Genomic DNA, 21,373 nt, shown 5'->3' on the forward strand with positions numbered 1-21,373 from the left:
CCCTTCGGAGGGTTCTGTGTACTTTAATGTTACACAATTAGCTTTTAGCAGGGAGTCTTCCTTTAAAAAATACAATATTCTGCTTCTGTTTTGCGATTCCAGTTCCTCTTTGTGCGGCGCCTCTTGCCGTCATGTTCGCCTTCTTGTCTCTCCTTGGCAGCAGCATGGCAGATGACTATTAGCTTGTTTTGCAACTTCTCTCTCTTTGGTGTAACCATTGCATACATCATACTCAGCCGTAGCCCCCCACCCTATATGCCCCATAGGGGCAGCGTCCTTACCCACAGAACACTTTACATAACGTAGACGTCCCTTATAGCGCCATTACATATCTTGCGCCATTGACACGTCATATCTCATTACATTTCAGCATAATAGACATAACATCACATATGTTACATCTTAACCGTATCACAAACTATTACCCCAGAAGGCCTTGCATTACCCCTTATCATGGTGCCCTCACTACATTACACGAATCACATTTCTGTCCCGGGAGTTTCTATATATTCCCTGGCCAGGGTTGTCACATTACTCATTCCCAGGGATAGCTCTACACTCCTGCATGGTCACTACCCTTCTGGCAACTCGCTCTGCTCTTTTTCTTTGCCGTCCCTATACTGCAGATCTCCCAAAGAATACATGGCATCTCCTCAGTAGTGCCGCCATGGTGTCCAGTACTACAGAGCCTCCGTCTTCTCCCGCTCGCTGCGGGGCCCTTCACCCTAATCTTCCTTCCTGTCCATCTCACACTGCTTCTGAGTTTTTAGCCCCCAGGTCGTCAGGGCCTTTTGGTGGCCTCTTTCTGACTTATGACACAAAATGAATAGGACAGTGCCTTGGAGTATTAGATCAATATGCATGAGTGTCAAGAAAAAAATAGATGAAGACTCACCATCTGTCACACCTTTAGTCCCAGTGTGGCGTCCTGTTAGAGAAGCCAACTTTTGTTACGACCTGGGAGAGACTCTATGTATTTCAGGGTCACAGAAAAATGAACACTGTGGGTATGGCCGGAGGCCTAGTATATATGTATATCACGTCGTGACGCCACCGTTCCCACACTGCTATTCTATGCGGCAGAGTAATAAACACTGGACCACTGTATCGTACCTCAGGTCCTCAGGAACGGTTGAGGCCCGGTAAAACTTGAATAAACTTTGCAGTCAGGTAGATTCACGGCAGCAGTTACAGGCAGAAGCTCAGAGGTTGGGATGAAGAATACACAGGAACAATCCAGCCTTATAGTCCACGTTATCTATATGTCACCGGTCCTGGAGATTAGATATACTCCAGAGGAGGTAAGACAAGAACCTCTCCACATATTCTCTGGCAAGAAATCACTTAGAAGAAGGCTTAGCCTAGATGCACCCCGCACATTCTCCGCGTGGGGGTCACAATCACGTACCTCTGTGTGGTGATCCTATTGGCAGACGGCCGCACAGGGATAATAATGCCTGTAGTGTAAATGGGTACCTGGTTTGTGGATAGTAGGATGTTGGGGGTTGTGCGCTCTCTTTCTCTGTATTGGACTCACTCCGTTTACATCCATACTCCAAATGCTACGGGATGTCGTTCCTCTTCCTCCATCTTCACCAACATGGAAGCTGATGGTGCTCCCATGCGGCTCTGTGTTAGTCCCGGCAGCAGGTAAGATGGAACCCTGCTCCAACACAGATTGAAGAAGACCCCTTCCTGCTCTCAGACACTCACTTATATACCCTCACTTGTACCACATGACACATTAAAGGGGTTGTCCCGCGGCAGCAAGTGGGTCTATACACTTCTGTATGGCCATATTAATGCACTTTGTAATGTACATCGTGCATTAAATATGAGCCATACAGAGGTTATTCACTTACCTGTTCCGTTGCTGGCGTCCTCGTCTCCATGGTGCCGTCTAATTTCAGCGTCTAATCGCCCGATTAGACGCGCTTGCGCAGTCCGGTCTTCTCCGTGTTGAATGGGGCCGCTCGTGCCGGAGAGCTGCTCCTCGTAGCTCCGCCCCGTCACGTGTGCCGATTCCAGCCAATCAGGAGGCTGGAATCGGCAATGGAACGCACAGAGCCCACGGTGCACCATGGGAGAAGACCTGCGGTCCACCGGGGGTGAAGATCCTGGCGGCCATCTTCGCAAGGTAAGTAAGAAGTCGCCGCAGTGCGGGGATTCGGGTAAGTAGTATCCATTTTTTTTTTTTTTTAACTCATGCATCGGGTTTGTCTCGCGCCGAACGGGGGGGGGGGGCCTATTGAATAAAAAAAAAAACCGTTTTGGCGCGGGACAACCCCTTTAAGATAGATACATTCAGCAACAGCAGAGCTGACAGGCAATGATTTTAAAGGAGTTAACCCTTCAAACGCTGCAGCTGTGCAACACACGTACAGAAGATAATATGACATCTTTGCACAGTGCACCCACATAAGACAATACATGTATGATAATTATAGAGGGGATCAGGATGTTGTTCTGGGACACTACAGTAGTTCCCTCCTACTTAAAAATAAGCTGACCCCAGCGCCTCTAAAACAGGGTGTATACATCCAGGGACGTGCCATCTTAAGTGTATTACTTCACTCTCACTGAAAAAGGTTCTGCGCAGTCACAGAGTGTGCAAGGCAAAAGCTGTAAACACAATTCCATCCTCTGGTTACCTGTATATATGGCCTAACCCACCCCCAGTGTACTGGTGACTAAAGGAAGTGTCCTTTTTGTGTAAGACTTTGGGTTTATGACAGCGTGTAAGAAAGTGTATTTGCTCCAAAGACTAGTGAAAAATAAGATCAGTGGAATAAACATGATTGTCCCTTTAAGAGAACGAAACACACTGTGTGACCTACAGTGAAAATTAGAAGAGGTGACTGGCAGACAAAGAACACAGGCGGTACATTTACTTAAAAATTAATGAACGTTGCATAACTTTTAAAACTTTTTAGTCCTTGCAGCAATTTCTCTGGTATGTTAGTCTTTTAGAAAAAAACATGAAAACGAGAAAAAAAAAGGAAAAAACACAGAGCAATATCTCTTGTGGAAAGAGTTCTTATGTGAGAAAATCATTACTCAGGAACGCTCTTCTTCCCAGCCCATACCACAGATTCTCTCTATTTTCTGCATAGTCGAAGAACCTGAGAGCCCGAGTTGGGATGGGAGATCTGCAGCCAATTACAAACTGGGGGCATGCCCAGGCTGTCAAGCAGCCTGTATCTTGTCACCACTCACACTTCCGGTGGTGACAAGATACAATACTACCAAACCCTACTCTAACACAGATAGAAGAAGACTCCTTCCCGCTCTCACTCACATTTATCCCCTTACTTGTACCACAGGACACTGTAAGATAGTTACCTTCAGAAACAGCAGAGCCGACAGGCAATGATCTTATGGGAGTTAACCCTTCAGACGCTGCAGCTGTGCAACACACATACAGAAATCAGATATGACAGCTTTGCACAGTGCATCCACATAAGATAGACATTTATGATACTTATGGAGGGGACCAGGATAATGTTCTGGACACTACACCTGTACACCAGATAATACAAGCACTTTAAAGACCTGGGATATCCACAACCTGGGAGAGTGTCTGGGAGGATCCAAAATCCAAGGAAATAGTCCGGTATAAGAAGGGAATAAAAATAAATAATGGAGGGCTCCCGCGTTCAGGTCTGTGCCATAAGAGCGATGTGTTAATTTAAGAAAAAGTAAGAGTTTCCGTTCCTAGGAGGGGCGTAATGGGAATATAGGCACCGTCTCCCCACAGAGAAAAATCCAGGAGTAGGAAACCGGATTGCTGATGCTGATGAAGCATTTAACAATGATGCTATATAACATCCAGTGAGACAAACCGGGTGGACTATAACAGCAAGCTACGCGTTTCGGGGTCTAAGTCCCTTTTACAAGCACAATAGTCCATATGTACCCCACTGGGATTATATAGAGTAAGACCTCCAGTAGCAAAGCATTCGCAGGTGCGCTCGCATGAAACGGGGAGGGACGACGCCGAATGCTTAGCGCTGCACTCCGAAAATGCATCATATCTGCACTCCACCAAGCCGGAAGAGGAGATGAGCGTAGGCAAAGACAACGGCAGCATGCCATATAGTTACAAGTCCGCTCATGTACCGCCCTCTAGTGGTGGGAGCGCGGCCCACTGAAGGAATAGAGTGATAGAAAGCTTTTAATGGTCCTGTTCTTACGGAAAGTCACCTAAGGCTTCTCAGGGATCTCCTTACAAGGAAGAGGATCTCCCTTCAGAATGCCCCAATGTTTTACTAAGATTTTCTACAAAGATGCGTGTTATAAATGAAAGCAGGGGTGAATGCGGTATTAGAAGTAGGGTCCTCTTTGTAGGGTCCCCCATTCCTTTCATAGGCCTTCCTTTATGAAGATTCGACCAGTTCTGAAGAATAGCCCTTTTCTTTGAAGCATGTTTTTAAAATCTTAGCCTGTTCATTAAAAACCCTCTGACTTATGGTTGGCCTCTGACACTTCTCCTGCTGATGCTGTTCTGCTGCAACTGCATCTCCCTCTCTCCTGCTGATGCTGTTCTGCTGCAACTGCATCTCCCTCTCTCCATTTGCATTCCCCTCTCTCCTGCTGCATCTGGAGCAGTGGCACAGCTCCTCAACCACGTATCGCACCTTGCTGTACACAAAAACTAGTTCCGTCTTTCTCTGAGGTTTGGGGTGGTGGTGGGGGGTGTCTTATATGCTACTATGTTGGCAAATGAAATTGCAGGGGAGGACTTTCCCTGGTAATAAAATCTCAGTTCTACTTGATTTGCATTTCAAAAACACAGAGGAGGCAGAACTGACCCTTAGGAGAAGGTAAGACGTTCGAACGCCTCATACTATATGCAGAAATATAGTATGTGGTGAATTATAGTGATATGTTACGTGGTGTATGATAGTGATATATTATGTGGTGTATGATAGTGATATATTATGTGGTGTATGATAGTGATATATTATGTGGTGTATGATAATGATATATTATGTGGTGTATGATAATCATATATAGTGTGGTGTATGATAGTGATATATTATGTGGTGTATGATAGTGATATATTATGCGGTGTATGATAGTGATATATTATGTGATGTATGATAGTGATATATTATGTGGTGTATGATAGTGATATATTATGTAGTATATGATAGTGATATATTATGTGGTGTATGATAGTGATATATTATGTGGTGTATGATAGTGATATATTATGTGGTGTATGATAGTGATATATTATGTGATGTATGATAGTGATATATTATGTGGTGTATGATAGTGATATATTACGTGGTGTATGATAGTGATCTATTATGTGGTGTATGATAGTGATATAGTATGTAGTGTATGATAGTGATATATTATGTGGTGTATGATAGTGATATATTATGTGGTGTATGATAGTGATATATTATGTGATGTATGATAGTGATATATTGTGCGGTGTATGATAGTGATATATTATGTGGTGTATGATAGTGATATATTATGTGGTGTATGATAGTGATATATTATGTGGTGTATGATAGTGATATATTATGTGGTGTATGATAGTGATACATTATGTGATGTATGATAGTGATATGTTACGTGGTGTATGATAGTGATATATTATGTGGTGTATGATAGTGATATATTATGTGGTGTATGATAGTGATATATTATGTGGTGTATGATAGTGATATATTATGTGGTGTATGATAGTGATATATTATGTAGTATATGATAGTGATATATTATGTGGTGTATGATAGTAATATATTGTGTGATGTATGATAGTGATATATTATGTGGTGTATGATAGTGATATATTATGTGGTGTATGATAGTGATATATTATGTGGTGTATGATAGTGATATATTATGCGGTGTATGATAGTGATATATTATGTGGTGTATGATAGTGATATATTATGTGGTGTATGATAGTGATATATTATGTGGTGTATGATAGTGATATATTATGTGGTGTATGATAGTGATATATTATGTGGTGTATGATAGTGATATATTATGTGGTGTATGATAGTGATATATTATGTGATGTATGATAGTGATATATTATGTGGTGTATGATAGTGATATATTATGTGGAGTATGATAGTGATATATTATGTGGTGTATGATAGTGATATATTATGTGGTGTATGATAGTGATATGTTATGTGATATATGATAGTGATATATTATGTAGTGTATGATAGTGATATAGTATGTGATGTATGATAGTGATATATTATGTGGTGTATGATAGTGATATATTATGTGGTGTATGATAGTGATATATTATGTGGTGTATGATAGTGATATATTATGTAGTGTATGATAGTGATATATTATGTGCTGTATGATAGTGATATATTATGTGGTGTATGATAGTGATATATTATGTGGTGTATGATAGTGATATATTATGTGGTGTATGATAGTGATATATTATGTGGTGTATGATAGTGATATATTATGTGGTGTATGATAGTGATATATTATGTGGTGTATGATAGTGATATATTATGTGGTGTATGATAGTGATATATTATGTGGTGTATGATAGTGATATATTATGTGCTGTATGATAGTGATATATTATGTGGTGTATGATAGTGATATATTATGTAGTGTATGATAGTGATATATTATGTAGTGTATGATAGTGATATATTATGTAATGTATGATAGTGATATATTATTATCACATCCTGACCAATCAGGCAGCTCTCACTCAGGAGAACTGCCCGCCAGACGCGGCTGAACTCCGGCTGCAGCGGAAAGGTGAGTATACATTTTTTTTTTTTTTTACGCATTTTATGATGATTTTCAGGTAAGGGCTTATATATTTAAGCCCCTCCCGAAAATTCATCCCGCGCTCGCCGGCAGCCTATTGCTTTCAGTGGAACCTGCTGTATTGCCGGCTCCATTGACTTCCAGGGGCTAACATCGTTCTTCTCTGCCACAGCTGTTACAGTTATGGCAGAGGAGAACGATCTTTATGCTGACAGTGCGGGGGGGGGGGGGGGGTTGGTCTCACTCTTGCCACTATTGTGGCTTAAAAGTGGGACCTCGGAGCCCGAAATGCAGCCCTGCATGTTGCTCCTCGGTGCCCTATCTATTTCTGTATTCTTTACATGACTTTGGTGATTTGCTAAGATTTTCACAAATGAAAACCTTAGCGGAGCACCAGTCATATACAAAAATGCTCGAGTCGCCCATTGACTTCAATGGGGTTCGTTACTCAAAACGAACCCTCGAGCATCGCGGAAAGCTTGACTCGAGCAACGAGCACCCGAGCATTTTGGTGCTCGCTCATCTCTAGTGATATTGCATAAACGTTTTATAAACAAGGGTTACATTAATACTCACATCACCAAGAGCCTCAAGTATACTTATCTGCTTTGTACATCTATCAGAGAAGCAAAGGCGAAGTCAGAGAACAGGGAGCATCTTGGGAACGACACTGTGACCGGGCATTCCCCATCACAGGTCCAACATGCTTCTGACTCCCCAAACCCTCTCCTGTCCTTTATACTTTTTATGATTTATTGCTTGAGTTGTGTGTTGGAAAAAGTCCACAAACCGAATTGACCCTTAACCAGATCAGGCAAACAGACGTGATTCTTAAAACAATGGCAGCACCCAGCTCCAAGCATCCATAAGGCTCTAGTTCAGTCTTAAGACTATGAGGATGGATTTGCATAATTAATTAGACAATAGATCACAAGGCTCTATAGACAATAGTGGTGGAATTACAAGACAATGGTGACACAATGTGCTGACATTAAGATGGTCTCCAGCAGGTCGATAAGACTCAGATATACAATCCTTATCACTTATTGAACGGTCATGGCTGAATAGATATAAGATGGGGGGCTACAAATAGCCAATTATATTGGCACCACAGTGCCAGGGCCTAGGGCAGGTTAATGAACGGGAACTCAGTGACGGATTACCTTAGTCTCTTATGTCACGGGTGACGCCACCATTTCCTCTGCCACGGGGGAATTCCTGGATGGTGGAGTTAATCCTTTTGCACGCAGCTTCTGTGGGGAATTCCTAGTTGGCGGAGTGAATCCACACGCACACAGGTAAAGACAAAACGGACGAGCGGCTGGTCATTTTACTTAACTTCAAACCGAGTACAAATTAGCAGCAGTTTTGTCAAGTGGCGTGACAGTGAGGTTCCACGGGGACACAGGTGAAAACAGTCTGAGGCCCAATGTCTACGGAAATTATATTTATCACCCAGTAGTTTCAGGATTAGTCACATAATCTGTGGAGCGCTGCACCGAGCCACCAGTTTTTGCACTCCCCTAAACATCCTTAGCCCAGCGGCCGGTGACCTATGAAGTAATGTGCCCTCCTCCTCCTCAGTGATATAAATTGATATGTAAGATGGTATCTATGGGGGCTGATCAGCTGCTATTAACCTTTCCTCAGATTTAACTCCTTGGATGCTTTTTAGCTCCGCTCTTTAAGACAGAGCTGTGATCTGTGACTATAGTTTATCTACAGTTCCTGGTCTGAAGTAGTCTGGGACACACCTCCTGTCTCAACATTGGTTCTGGATGCCTCCACTGCATCTTGAACCAATGATGAGGCAGTAGGGGGGGCTCTTCTCTGTTACTGATGCAGAGACAGAAGGGGTCTAGCTTAGTTAATAAGATCAGCCAGATGGCCATCCTCCTGGATGATGTGGGCGACACAAAGGGAGGGGCCATACCATGTGACTCCAATGCAGCAGGCATGTGTACGTATTTAGCGTCCCTGGACAACCCCTTTAAGTTATATGTAGCATTTTTATATTTTAAAAGCAAAAATAATTGTATTGACTCACCAGACACAGATTTAACTTCATTTTTTTTTCCAGGAAAATGAAACCCCTTCCCATCTTGTTTGTTCTTCTCTCTGGATGTTTTGCGCTGACAGGTCAGTGTATATGCTGTGATAGCCATTGTGTAACCCATAAAGTGCTTGGCGAGGTGGTGCAGCCATAATACAGTACCCACAGCAGAGCCCCTCCAGTACAGCGCTGGTGATCCTGACGCTATATATCTCCACTTACATCATTCTAGATCCATGTTATAACATTCCCAATTTACTCATAAATGGCCATAAAGTCTAGAGGTGAAGACCTTTGCAGCCTCCTCTGCCAGTTGAAGCATGCATAGAGAAAAAAAATTACAAAAATCTCTCCCCGATGGGCTTGTTAAGCAGTGCCCCAGGGAAGGAGTGCATGTACTGTAAAGAAATTAGTGGCCAAAGATGGACACCGCGCTGGGATACGTTTCCGTACGCCGTGTGACCCTTTTAAAATTGTGCTTCATAGCTGACAAATCGCAGACAAATTAATGTATGCTTGTAAGTGCCATCCCATGCCACCTCCATCGCAGCATTTCATTAGCCACAAACGCCAGCATAGGGGGCACTCAGAGGCCAGGACTGCTACATTGTTTATGAAGAAAGCAACCCATTTAAAAAGAAGACTTTTTTTTTTACCAACATTGCAGGTGAGAACCAGAAAGATTTATTTGAGTGCAGGGTATTTGTTTACCAGGAGTATAGGCGAACCCCTGAAAGATTTGTGTACCAAGAGTATAGGCGAACCCCTGAAAGATTTGTGTACCAAGAGTATAGGCGAACCCCTGAAACATTTGTGTACCCAGAGTATAGGCAAACCCCTGAAAGATTTGTGTACCAAGAGTATAGGCGAACCCCTGAAAGATTTGTGTACCAAGAGTATAGGCGAACCCCTGAAAGATTTGTGTACCAAGAGTATAGGCGAACCCCTGAAAGATTTGTGTACCAAGAGTATAGGCGAACCCCTGAAAGATTTGTGTACCAAGAGTATAGGCGAACCCCTGAAAGATTTGTGTACCAAGAGTATAGGCGAACCCCTGAAAGATTTGTGTACCAAGAGTATAGGCGAACCCCTGAAAGATTTGTGTACCCAGAGTATAGGCGAACCCCTGAAACATTTGTCTACCAAAAGTATAGGCGAACCCCTGAAACATTTGTGTACCCAGAGTATAGGCGAACCCCTGAAACATTTGTGTACCCATAGTATAGGCGAACCCCTGAAACATTTGTGTACCAAGACTATAGGCGAACCCCTGAAACATTTGTGTACCAAGACTATAGGTGAACCCCTGAAACATTTGTGTACCAAGACTATAGGCGAACCCCTGAAACATTTGTGTACCAAGACTATAGGTGAACCCCTGAAACATTTGTGTACCAAGACTATAGGTGAACCCCTGACACATTTGTGTACCAAGACTATAGGCGAACCCCTGAAACATTTGTGTACCAAGAGTATAGGCGAGCCCCTGAAACATTTGTTTACCCAGAGTATAGGCGAACCCCTGAAAGATTTGTGTACCAAGAGTATAGGCGAACCCCTGAAACATTTGTGTACCCAGAATATAGGCGAACCCCTGAAACATTTGTTTACCCAGAGTATAGGCGAACCCTTGAAACATTTGTTGACCAAGAGTATAGGCGAACCCCAGAAACATTTGTGTACCAAGAGTATAGGGAAACCCCTGAAAGATTTGTGTACCAAGAGTATAGGTGAACCCCTGAAAGATTTGTGTACCCAGAGTATAGGTGAACCCCTGAAACATTTGTTGACCAAGAGTATAGGCGAACCTCAGGAATATTTGTGTACCAAGAGTATAGGCAACCCCCTGAAACATTTGTGTACCAAGAGTATTGGCGAACCCCTGAAACATTTGTGTACCCAGAATATAGGCGAACCCCTGAAACATTTGTGTACCAAGACTATAGGCGAACCCCTGAAACATTTGTGTACCAAGACTATAGGCGAACCCCTGAAACATTTGTGTACCAAGAGTGTAGGCGAACCCCTGAAACATTTGTTTACCCAGAGTATAGGCGAACCCTTGAAACATTTGTTGACCAAGAGTATAGGCGAACCCCAGAAACATTTGTGTACCAAGAGTATAGGGAAACCCCTGAAAGATTTGTGTACCAAGAGTATAGGTGAACCCCTGAAAGATTTGTGTACCCAGAGTATAGGTGAACCCCTGAAACATTTGTTGACCAAGAGTATAGGCGAACCTCAGGAATATTTGTGTACCAAGAGTATAGGCAACCCCCTGAAACATTTGTGTACCAAGAGTATTGGCGAACCCCTGAAACATTTGTGTACCCAGAATATAGGCGAACCCCTGAAACATTTGTGTACCAAGACTATAGGCGAACCCCTGAAACATTTGTGTACCAAGAGTATAGGCGAACCCCTGAAACATTTGTGTACCCAGAATATAGGCGAACCCCTGAAACATTTGTTTACCCAGAGTATAGGCGAACCCTTGAAACATTTGTTGACCAAGAGTATAGGCGAACCCCAGAAACATTTGTGTACCAAGAGTATAGGGAAACCCCTGAAAGATTTGTGTACCAAGAGTATAGGTGAACCCCTGAAAGATTTGTGTACCCAGAGTATAGGTGAACCCCTGAAACATTTGTTGACCAAGAGTATAGGCGAACCTCAGGAATATTTGTGTACCAAGAGTATAGGCAACCCCCTGAAACATTTGTGTACCAAGAGTATTGGCGAACCCCTGAAACATTTGTGTACCCAGAATATAGGCGAACCCCTGAAACATTTGTGTACCAAGACTATAGGCGAACCCCTGAAACATTTGTGTACCAAGACTATAGGCGAACCCCTGAAACATTTGTGTACCAAGAGTGTAGGCGAACCCCTGAAACATTTGTTGACCAAGAGTATCGGGAACCACTGAAACATTTGTTGACCAAGAGTGTAGGTGAACCACTGAAACATTTGTGTACCAAGAGTATAGGCGAACCCCTGAAAGATTTGTTGACCAAAAGTATAGGTGAACCCCTGAAAGATTTGTGTACCAAGAGTATAGGCGAACCCCTGAAACATGTGTACCAAAAGTATAGGTGTACCCCTGAAAGATTTTTTTAGCCAGAGTGCAGGTGAACTCCTAAAAGATTTTTTTAACATAGAGCTTGTACTGGCTTCATTGGATCCAGGTGGGGGTCCACCGACACACAAGCTACCGCCTGTCCCAGGCCCTTCCTCTCCCCGAGGGGCTTATTAACCAGTGCCCCATGGAAAGACAGCATGTACTATGAATCTATTTGAATGGCCAAACCAGGCACAGTTGCACCCCGCCCAGGACCTCGGTCTCTGCCCACACCCTTATTCGGGTGCCCTCGTCCTCGACCCTTACCCCTAGTTTTCATCATGTTGTATAATGCACTGTGTCAAAATGCTACGCAAACTGAGAGGTATTTTGCGTACGCTTTAAGCCAAAAATACACAGTGTAAAATGTGTACAGTCTTCTGTGTCTTCTCGATCTGCACTATATAATCCTTGGGCCTATTATGCAAATGCTTTTAGCCAGCCCCCCTCTCCCCCCCAAAAAATAAAATTAAAAATGAGAGCAGTTTTGTTAGTTCCTAAATAGTCTGTGTACACCACTAGCAGTATACTGTATAGAACCGGTAACAGTATGCAGGATACAGCCGGGATGCTTGTGAATGCTTTGTGCGCACAACTGGTCTCAGGCAGCTAAACTGCTTATGCACACAATCAGAGGAGTTGTAATCGTAAAAAGGACTGTTAGGTTCAAATAATTCCAATCCCATGCCACTTCTGTCACAAAATTTTATGAGCCACAAACGTGGGCATGAAGGGGACTCAGATGCCAGTACTTCTACACATCTCCACAATTCAACAACCCATTATAAAACAAAAGATTTTTTTTTTACCCAGAGTGCAGATGAACCCTTGAAAGATTTGTTTATTAAGAGTACAGACGAACCCCTGAAACATTTTGTGTACCAAAACTATAGGTGAATCCTTAAAAGATTTGTTTATTAAGAGTATAGGCAAATCCCTGAAACATTTGTTGACCAAGAATATAGGCGAACCCCTGAAAGATTTGTGTACCAAGAGTATAGGTGTACCCAGGAAAGATTTTTTTACCCAGAGTGCAGGTGAACCCCTGAAATGTTTATTTTACATAGAGCTCCTACTTGCTTAATAGGATCCAGGTGGCGGTCCACCACCAGGCAATCTACCGCCTGTCCCAGCCCCTGCCTCTCCCAAAGGGGCTTTTATAGCAGTGCCCCAGCAAAAGACAGCATGTACTTTGACAAAATTTGAGTGGCCAAACCAGGCACAGTTGCACCCCGCCCAGGACCTGGGCCTCTGCCCACACCCTCATATGGGCGCCCACGTCCACATCCTCATCCTCAACCCTTACCCCTAGTTTTCATCATGTTGTATAATGTACTGCGTCAAAATGCTACGCAAACTGCAAGGTATTTTCCGTACGCTTTAAGCCAAAAAAAGACACTGTAAAATGTGTACAGTCTTGTTATGTAGTGTGGATCAACAGGACACACACTTGGGCCTATTATGCAAATGCTTTCAGCTTGTGAATGCTTTGTGCGCACAACTGGTCCCAGGCTGCCAATCTGATGATGCACACAAGTGGAGTTGTAGTCCTAAAAAGGACTGTTGGGTTCCAATAATTCCAATCCCATGCCAGCTCCATCACAAAATTTCATCAGCCACAAACGTAGGCATGAAGGGGACTCAGATGCCAGTACTTCTACACATCTTCACAATTGAACAACCCGTTCTACAACAAAACATTTTTTGACCCAGAGTGCAGGTGAACCACTGAAAGATTTTGTTTATTAAGAGTATAGGCGAACCCCTGAAACATTTGTGTACCAAGAGTATAGGTGAACCCCTGAAAAATTTGTTTGCCAAGAGTATAGGCGAACCCCAGAAACAATTGCTTTACCAAGAGAATAGGCAAACCCCTGAAACATTTGTGTACCAAGACTATATAGGCAAACCTCTAAAACATTTGTGTACCAAGAGTATAGGCGAACCCCTGAAACATTTGTGTACGAAGAGTATAGGCGAACCTCTGAAAAATTTGTTTGTCAAGAGCATAGGCAAACCCCAGAAACAATTGCTTTACCAAGAGTATAGGTGAACCCCTGAAACATTTGTGTACCAAGACTATAGGCGAACCCCAGAAAAAATTGCTTTACCAAGAGTATAGGTGAACCCCTGAAACATTTGTGTACCAAGAGTATAGACGAAGCCCTGAAACATTTGTGTACCAAGTGTATAGGTGTACCCCTGAAAAATGTGTGTACCCAGAGTGCAGGTGAAAACCTGAAATTTTTTTTAACATAGAGCTCGTACTTGCTTAATTTGCTAACAGAGCCTGGAGGCAGCCCTCCAAAAAAATTAGGTTTTACATAGCCTTTTGGCCCTCTGAAGAATTGGCAGTTCCGCGTGCTGACGTGCTGGTTTAGGAGGAGGATGAAGATCAGAGAAGGCTAGACCAAGCTACTTCTTCTCTTTTTTAGGGTGATAGAGGGTACATGGTTCTCCAGCTTTTCCACCAGGCCCTGTGGTATTGCAGCACTCTCGTATTCCTTTCCTCTTTGGGAATGAGAGTGGAAAGGTTCTCCTTATACCGTGGGTCGAGGAGGGTGAACACCCAGTAATCTGTGTTGGCCAGAATGCGTCTCACATGAGGGTCACGGGAAAGGCAGCTTAACATAAAGTCAGCCATGTGTGACAGAGTCCCAATATGCAACCCATCACTTTCCTGACTAGGAGGATGACTCTCAGTCTCCTCCTCCTCCTCTATAGCCCATACACGCTGAACAGGTGTGAAGAAAGTAGCATGGGTACCCTCTGCAGTGTTGGCAGCAGTCTCTTCCCCGTCCTCCTCCTCCTCCAATACACGATGAGAAACAAACGTGAGGGTGGTCTGGCTATCAAGCAATGTATTGTCCTCCCCCATCTGCTGTTCTCTAAGCAAAGCGTCGGCCTTAATGCTTAGCAGCAACCTTCTCATCAGGCAAAGCAGCGTGATAGTTACGCTGATAATGGCCGCATCACTGCTCACCATTTGTGTTGACTCCTCAAAGTTTCCTAAGACCAGACATATGTCAGACATCCATGGCCACTCCTCTGTGAAGAACTGCGGAGGCTGACTACCATTTTGACCGCCATTTTGCAGCTGGTATTTAACAATGGCTCTATGCTGCTCCTAAACCCTGGCCAACATGTGCAACATTGAATTCCAGCACGTGGGCACGTCGCACAACAGACATGCACTGGCAGTTGGAAGCGATATTGCAGTGTCCTGAGGGTGGCAGCATCTGTGGTGGACTTTCTATAATGTGCGCACACGCGGCGCACCTTACTGAGCAGCTCTGACAAATTGGGGTCATTTTTAAGAAAGCGCTGAACCACCAGATTGAAGATATGGGCCAGGCATTGCACATGTGTTAGTCTGCCAAGCTGCAGAGCCGCCACCAGGTTACGCCCATTGTCACACACGACCATGCCTGGTTGGAGGTTCAGCAGCAAAAGCCACAGATCTCTCGGCTCCGTCAAACCCTGTAACAGCTCTTGGGCGGTGTGCCTCTTGTCACCTAAGCTCAGGAGATTCAACACGTCCTGCTGACTCTTACCCACAGCAGTGCTGCAGCGCCTCGAGCTACTGACTGCAGGTGGCGTGCTCACAGATGGTAATTGAGAGGTGGAGGATGGGGAGGAGGGGGGGGTTTGGAGGAGGTGGCATAATAAGCTGAAGAAACCATGACCGAGATAGGACCCGCAATCCTCGGTGTGGGTAGCATGTGAGCAGACCCAGGGTCAGACTCGGTCCCAGCCTCCACCAGGTTAACCCAATGTGCCGTCAGGGAGATGTAGTGTCCCTGCCCGCCAGCACCTGTCCACGTGTCGGTGGTTAAGTGAACCTTCCCGGTAACCGCGTTGGTGAGGGCACGTTTTATATTCCGTGGCACGTGCTGGTGTAGGGCGAGGACAGCGCAGCAGGAAAAATAGTGGCGGCTGGGGACCGAGTACTGAGGGACGGCCTCCGCCATGAGGTTGCGGAGAGCCTCCATTTCTACCAGCCTATCTAGCAGCATCTCCAGGCTCAGTAGTTTGGAGATATGCACGTTTAGCGATTGTGCATGCAGGTGGGTGGCTGCATATTTCCACTTGCGCTTTAATGGTTGGGTTATGGACAGCTGAACGCTACCCTGGGACACATAGGTGGAGGCAGTGGAGGACCGTGGAGGTGAAGGGGTTGGTTCAGGCTGGGAGATGCTCGTGCCTATGTCCTGGGAGGGGGAACCAATCTCAGTGCCAGGATGTGATCCAGGGGAAGAGGCAGTGGTGTGACCCGCAGGTGGTGAATGGCCTTCGTTCCACCTCGTCGGGTGCTTGGCTATCATATGCCTTTGCATGCTGGTGCTGGTGAGGCTGGTAGTGCTGGGTCACCTGCTGATCTTGGTGCGGCACATGTTGCACACCACTGTTCGTCGGTCATCTGCGCTCTCATTGAAAAACCTCGACCTTCAAAAACCTAGCCCTCTGCACAGGAGCTTGCCGCGAGGAGGTGCTGTGGGGAACAGTTGGGGGATTACTTGCTCCGGCCCTGTTTCTGCCTCTGGCCACCCCACTGCCACTTCCAATTTGTATTCCTGATGCACTTGCCTCCCCCTCTGAAGCCCTGTCTTCAGTAGGCTTACCAACCCAGATCAGGTCAGTCACCTCATCATCCACCAGCTCTTCCTCTGAATCCTCTGTGCGCTCATCCCTCAGACTTACTGCCCTAACAACAACCTCACTGACAGACAACTGTGTCTCATCATCATCATCCACAAATACCTCTTGAGACACTACTTGGAAGTCCCCACCCTCATCACCCTGAAACTGTGAAAGGTCCAAATTTTGGGCATCGGTCACGACAAACTACTCAGGTGCCTGATGAACCGTTTTTTCCGACTCAGGGCAGGGACCCGAGAACAGTTCCTGGGGGTCTGCCTGTTCTGAATCTCTCCTTTTCCTGGAGTGACCAGGCTGGGAGGAAGAAGGAGCAGCCTGAGGATTCAGAGGTCCAGTGCCTTGGTTAGCATGAGTGGACTGCATGGAAGACTGGGTGTTGGACCCTTAGCCCTAGTCTTCATCGGGTTGCATGATGCACTTCGTCAAAATGCTACGCAAACTGTGAGTTATTTTGCGTACGCTTATAGGCCAAAATATACACAATAAACTGTGAATACTGTTGTTAGATAGCGTGGATTGACAGGACACACACACGGGTATATAGCATATGCTTTGAACCCCAAAATATACAGAATAAACAGTGTATACTGTTGTTAGATAGTGTGGATTGACAGGACACACACATGAGTATAAAGCTTACGCTTTCACCCCCCCCTAAAAAAAATATAAACTGCGTACAGTCAAGTTAGATAGCGTTGGTTGACAGGACACACACAGGGGTATATAGCGTACACTTAAAGCCCCCAAAAAAATAAAAAAATGGAAAAGGATAGGAGTTTTGTCACTTTGTGACCAGAGTTTTTATGCTCGTAGGTCACCTGATCAGGCCAGCCAATCACTGCTATAGTTGCGCACAGGGTTGGCATGTCACAGAAGGAGGTGCCAAAGTCTTCCCTACATGTTCATTGGCTAAAAAAAGGCACTAAATATGTGAGGAGGAGAGGATGAAATTTTCTCGAGCACCTCGTGGTGCTTGCTCAAGCAACAAGCACCTTCGAGTATTGTACTGCTTGAATGTGCATCAGGCTTAGACGATCATGCTCGCTCATCTCTATTGATGTTCCATCTTCTTTCTGAGAAAAAACAGATACAAAATAGGAATTCTCAATATCATTCTTAACCAATTCACCATTTTCATCTCATAAGTATCCAATAGCATCTCTGACTTTTCTTTTGCTTTTGACCCCCAAATCCTTTTTTATTGCTTTTGGCCTCTCTTACAAGCCTCCATTCATTATCAGCTTTAGCTTTTCTGACCCTTGCCCTACAGTTTCTGCAGACCCCATTATATTCTTCTTTAGATATTCCCCCCTCTTTCCATTTGATAAACATATGTTTCTTTCTTTTTGACATGTGTACAAGTTCTGTGCTCGTCCATCCGGGTCTCTTTAAATGCTTCCCCTTCTTCCTTCTTCTGCATTTAGGATGAATGCATTGTGGTTTGTATCTATATAAATGGAAGCCCCCTTGAATAGTTGGACACATATGTGTGACTCTTATGTCAGGACTGTCTGTTCCTGGATATTTCCTATTACGCTGTTTTACATCCCTCTGTGTTACTTATGACCTCAGTGGGTGCATCGTATTACTAGGAATACTATATAATCGTGTAGATGGGGACTCTGGTGTGAGTGCTGAAGCAAGTATATGTTTAAGAGTTACAAGTGTGAATCCCTCTCCAAAATCTGCTGGTCTATATTTGGTTGCCTGGATTTAAACATCTACTGCTGTGTGGATCGGAAGCTGGGGAACAACAGAGTGCAAAAGGATCGCCACCCGTTGCCAGGGGTTGTTCCAACAATTTTACATAGTAAATTATGAAGACAGAGATCTAGTGTCTAGCAACACCTGTTAAAACTGTTATTAAGCCCTTCATGACTGTCAAAACTAAATTTACATTGGGCGGTCATTTATGGAGCAGGCTTAGGCTGAGTCCACTCCATACCTGGCGGCTTGATTGGCAACATCAAAAATTGCTATACACTGCAATACTGTAGTATTGCAGTATATAGTACAGCAATCAATAATCGCAAGTTCAAGTCCCCGGTGGGGACTACATAAAAGTGTTAAAAATTTTCAAAAAGTCTTTTTAAAAGATTATTGCCCTTGGAAGGTTGGGATGAAAAGGCAAAAATAAAATTAAAAATCACTGGTCCTGAAAGGGCTAAGTTTCAACTCAATGGTACTGTCCAGAATCCCTGATGATCCAGTATTCAATATCTGGTCCTTGGGGAACTGGTGTTTTCTCTTCACATTGTGATTGCCCATTGAGCAATGTGGAACACCTATTATAGAGTCCTGTCCTTGGTCACCCACAAAACCCAATGTCCAATACTCTATTGACCCATGGATTTGATATTCCATTTCTAGTTGCCCTGTTAGTTGGTGTTCATATCTAATTCACTGCTTTGTGTCCTTCTCTTATTTAGTGTTGGCCCACAAGTACTGTTGCCGTATTGCTCACCTTCTGATTCAATATAACCCTTGAGCATCCAGTAGTCTAATAAATGACCTTGATCTGTGTGGTCCACTGTTTTTATATAAAATGTCTTGTCGTCCTCAAGTTTATGATGGTGATCTGTGGATTAAGTGGTTGTCCATGGAGGTGAAAACATTACCCAGATTTACCGTGTCAGAACCTCCACTTCTGGCCTGGTTACAACACTGAGTCACTTGATATGTACCCTCCTTTTGTCCGTAATGTCAATGGAGGAGGAAGGCTGTTCAACTCAATCTAATAACTAAGCCAGCTCCCTTCTGTTTCTGCATTGGCTGTTACAGAGAAATGGGCTGGCTTAGTTTTTAAGATGAGTCAAACAGCCAGCCTGGTCCAATGAAGTTACAGGCACAGCGAGGGTCCATAACATGTGGCTTGTGTTAGAACCAGACTGGAAGTGAAGGTTCCAACACTGCAGGTTCGTGTAACGATTCACCTTTCTAAATACCCCCTTTAAAGGTGTTGTACCACAATTACAAGTTATTCCCCATCCACAGGATAAGGGATCACTTGCTGATCGGTGGCGGGTCCCAGTCAATCTAGAGAATGAGGGTCCCGTGTCCTATACTGCCTATCACTGGGGGGCACTTCTACCCACTGGAGTGCTGTCACTGTGACTGGATCGCTGACCGAGCATGCATGATTGGCGCTCCATTTATTTCACTGGGGCTGATGGAAATAGCTGATGTGGTGCTGCTCGGCTATGTTCACACTCCCATTGAAAGTGAAAAGAGTGCTAGTTCCCACCATTTAGTCTACTCCTCACCGTAGGGGGTGCAGTAACCCCTCAGTGAGGAGGACGGGGGACATGGGTTCCCTGTTCTCAAGATTGGTGATGGTCTCAGTGGTGAAACCTCCACTGATCAGCAAGTTATCCCATACCCTATGAATAGGGAATAACTTGTAATGGTGGTACAAACACTTTAATTGTGGAGAAGAGAATCCTGGTGGGCTAGTGGGTTAATATGTACAATCAATGATGGTAAGGTTTAATACAAATCTAGATGTGATGGTTATGATATAATGATTGTTATTGATTAGTTGTTCTTATTATTACTGCAACTTTATTTTCTATCCTTTGGTCTAGGCCAAAATATCCTTCTTTTCCCTAAGGAATCAGTCACTGACTATGTGATTCTGAGGCCAACTGTGAAACAAGCTTTAAAACAACTCACCGTATGTCTGCGCTCCTATACCAGCCTCCAACGAGAACATTCTCTTTTTTCCATTGCCACACCTAGATTGCACAACGCTTTCCTTATTTATCCAATACCACCAAACAATATTTCCATCTCCATAAATCATGAAGATCTTTATTTTAATGTGGATCCTGATGTTCTAGACTGGAAACAGACTTGTGTTGCTTGGGACTCCAAGACCGGACTGCTCCAACTGTGGGTCAATGCCAAGCGTTACCCTAGAAGAGTTACTACAAGCAGATCCCCCATAGGACCTCAGATGAGCCTCATCCTTGGGCAGGAACAGGACAGTTTTGGTGGGAAGTTTGAGGCGAGCCAATCTTTTGTTGGTGAAATGTCTGATGTCAATATGTGGGATTACGTTCTCTCCACCAATACCATTTCCAATAATTATCTTTATGAGTTAGGAAATATCTTTAGCTGGACAAATGGAACTAAGGAGATCAGAGGGGGCGTCATGGCCTTGAAAAATTAACTCAATTCTCTATGATTAACTAATGAAACCTGCTGTCATTGTATGCAATATGCTAATTACTATATCTGAAGTATATGCATTTATTACTAGATGTATGTGGTGGGCCCTCCACTGATATCATGTGTATACTTCATCTGGGATTCTTCTACATCAGTGTTGTCCAGCTACGGTCATCAGGGACCCCAAAAAGTCATGTTTTCAGGATATCCTATAGAGAGAACCCCTGTGGTAATGTGTGAGCACTGACAATAATTACATCGTCTGTGCAACACTGAGGAAACATGCCGGGGCCCCTGAGGACTGGAGTTGGGCAGCACCAGTCTATATACTCATGTTCACAAATTAATAAACGATTGCTTTGCTACAGCAGAACCTTTCTCTATTTTGTCCTGAAATAAAACCCCTGTAAGAACTCTCTGGGCGTCATACACAAGAGTCAGCCAATCCATAGGAGCTCCCACCAGGAGGCCTGAGACTGCTGCTTCTGCAGGACCTCAGAGGGGCAGGGCTAGGGTTGATACCACGCTAGTATTTTCTTTTACTAGCCATATTAATAGCCAATAAAAAATAATTGCCACCTGGG

At 44.2% G+C, this 21,373-nt stretch overlaps 1 protein-coding gene across 3 annotated transcripts in view; it reads left to right on the forward strand.

Moving 5' to 3' along the window:
- Positions 1–21,149, forward strand: part of LOC136633467 (jeltraxin-like) — a 42,035-nt gene extending 20,886 nt beyond the window's left edge. For 2 of the 3 annotated variants that reach the window (XM_066609229.1, XM_066609228.1), the window contains exons 2-3: positions 8,867–8,925; positions 20,204–21,149. In XM_066609229.1, coding sequence (XP_066465326.1) covers positions 8,871–8,925; positions 20,204–20,790 — 642 coding nt within the window. In that variant the 5' untranslated portion in view covers positions 8,867–8,870 and the 3' untranslated portion in view covers positions 20,791–21,149. Of the gene's footprint in view, positions 1–4,801; positions 4,824–8,866; positions 8,926–20,203 lie in introns of those variants that run through there. The other variant, XM_066609227.1, reaches the window with a different exon arrangement.
- Positions 21,150–21,373: the final 224 nt, after the last annotated feature.

This window comes from Eleutherodactylus coqui, chromosome 6 (assembly GCF_035609145.1).
Source record: "Eleutherodactylus coqui strain aEleCoq1 chromosome 6, aEleCoq1.hap1, whole genome shotgun sequence".
NCBI classification, from domain to species: domain Eukaryota; kingdom Metazoa; phylum Chordata; class Amphibia; order Anura; family Eleutherodactylidae; genus Eleutherodactylus; species Eleutherodactylus coqui.